The sequence below is a fragment of the Nicotiana sylvestris genome, chromosome 5 (genome assembly GCF_000393655.2).
Source record: "Nicotiana sylvestris chromosome 5, ASM39365v2, whole genome shotgun sequence".
Lineage (NCBI taxonomy): Eukaryota > Viridiplantae > Streptophyta > Magnoliopsida > Solanales > Solanaceae > Nicotiana > Nicotiana sylvestris.
The window spans coordinates 123,375,717-123,377,471 of NC_091061.1; the positions used below are offsets into that span (position 1 = coordinate 123,375,717).

At 43.5% G+C, this 1,755-nt stretch overlaps 1 protein-coding gene across 1 annotated transcript; it reads left to right on the forward strand.

The window, feature by feature from the left end:
• Nucleotides 1-478: 478 nt before the first annotated feature.
• Nucleotides 479-1,294, forward strand: LOC138869255 (uncharacterized). Its single transcript, XM_070146858.1, has one exon. It carries the CDS (start codon nt 479-481, stop codon nt 1,292-1,294), a length of 816 nt encoding a protein of 271 aa, XP_070002959.1.
• The last annotated feature ends 461 nt before the right edge of the window (nt 1,295-1,755 follow it).

A 1,755-nucleotide genomic window follows, 5' to 3' on the forward strand; every position in this document is an offset into this window, starting at 1 on the left:
CAAAATATTATATCGAAAATCAATGAAAAAGTTTTTGTTGTTTGTTTTGTAAAAAAAAAAAAATCAAGTGTCTTGCATATCTGAACTACGTAATGATCTGATTCATGCAGCAACATGATACGTAGGCAACCCACAAAAGGCTCGATCAAGTATTCATTTTAAAATGGCTCTAAAGTAAGGGATCAAATAAGGCGAGTGAAAAAAAATAATAAAAAAAAGAAGAAAAAAGAAGAAGAAGGAAATAACAGTGTCAATAAGCAACAAGCTGATAGGCCGGAATGAAACATTGAAGCCTTCCAAAAGCATTTTAGAAATGGTAGCGATGTTAGGAGCATGACATATTACGTGTAATTCATATCTATAAAATGCCTAACCCTAACACATTTGTTGTCTCTTAAACCAGTAAGTTTAAGGTGGTTGGTTTGTGGTAAATCTGGCAGCACATCATTACTTCACAAGATCTAAGGGACCAGTAGTAATGGATAACAGTGATGAAATCAAGTTGGTCAGTGACAATCCGCAGGGTCAGTCAGTTGAGCAAGAGTCTGAGGAGATAAGAAAATTGAGACAACAACTGTCAGATGTATATCAAGCTTGGGTTTCCGGTCGACCTCCACCCCAGGGTCCCTTAGAGGGAACTTACACCATACCCCAGGCTACTCGACCACCGCTCCATGCAACGAGCGACCTCATTCTACCACCAGGGTATGTACCGAACTACAGCCTCCATGCTGCCCCTAGTACCTCTAATATGCGACCTCCAGTCGCACCGGTCAGGAACACCCCTCTCGTCGTGTCTAGCGTACCGGTATATACAATCCCGCCACCACCTCCTGTGATGAGGCCAAATAATGAGACACCATCTCATGCTTATGATGGACAATACTATTCTCCGAATATGGCTTTTGGGGTCTCGGATCCATACAATCAGACTCCTCAATATGAATCATCAGTGGAAAATGAAATGCCTGCCACGACGATTGAGCCAGATGAGATGGCCAGGAAAATGAAAAGTCTTGAACAGAATATAAAGAACATACAGGGACTAGGTGGTCACAAAAGTGTTTCATACAGTGATCTATACATGTTCCCTTATATCCATTTTCCACGAGGGTTCAAAACCCCAAAATTTGAGAAATATGATGGACACGGCGACCCTATCGCCCACTTGAAAAGGTACTGCAACCAGCTGAGGGGTGCAGGAGGAAAGGAAGAGCTGCTGATGGCTTACTTTGGGGAAAGCCTTGTGGGGGTAGCTTCCGAATGGTTCATTGACCAAGACATCTCTCACTAGCATGTTTGGGATGACATGGCCCAGGCCTTCGTCAAGCAATTCCAATACAACATTGATATTACACCAGACCACAATTCCCTATCCAATATGAGGAAAAAGCCGACGGAAAGCTTTAGGGAGTACGCCATCAAGTGGAGGGAGCAAGCGGCCAGAGTTAAGCTGCACATGGATAATCATGAGTTGATCACTGTCTTTTTGGAGGCTCAAGAGCCTGATTATTTCCAAAACATGATGTCTGCAATGGGTAGGCCTTTTGCTGAAGCAATCAAGATAGGGGAAATGGTCGAAAATGGCCTAAAGACTGGCATAATTGTAAGTCAGGCTGCTCTCAAAGCCACCACCCAAGCGATCCAAAATGGGTCGGGAAGTTTTGCAAATAGGAAAAAGAGAGATGAAGGTTCTACGATGACCTCGGGATCTAGGGAAGTTCAAAGAGGGGCATCGCACCCTTACGTGCAAGT

Excerpts from the sequence above, each read along its gene's own strand:
- LOC138869255 (XM_070146858.1), top strand. The coding sequence starts at position 479 with ATGGATAACAGTGATGAAATCAAGTTGGTCAGTGACAATCCGCAGGGT.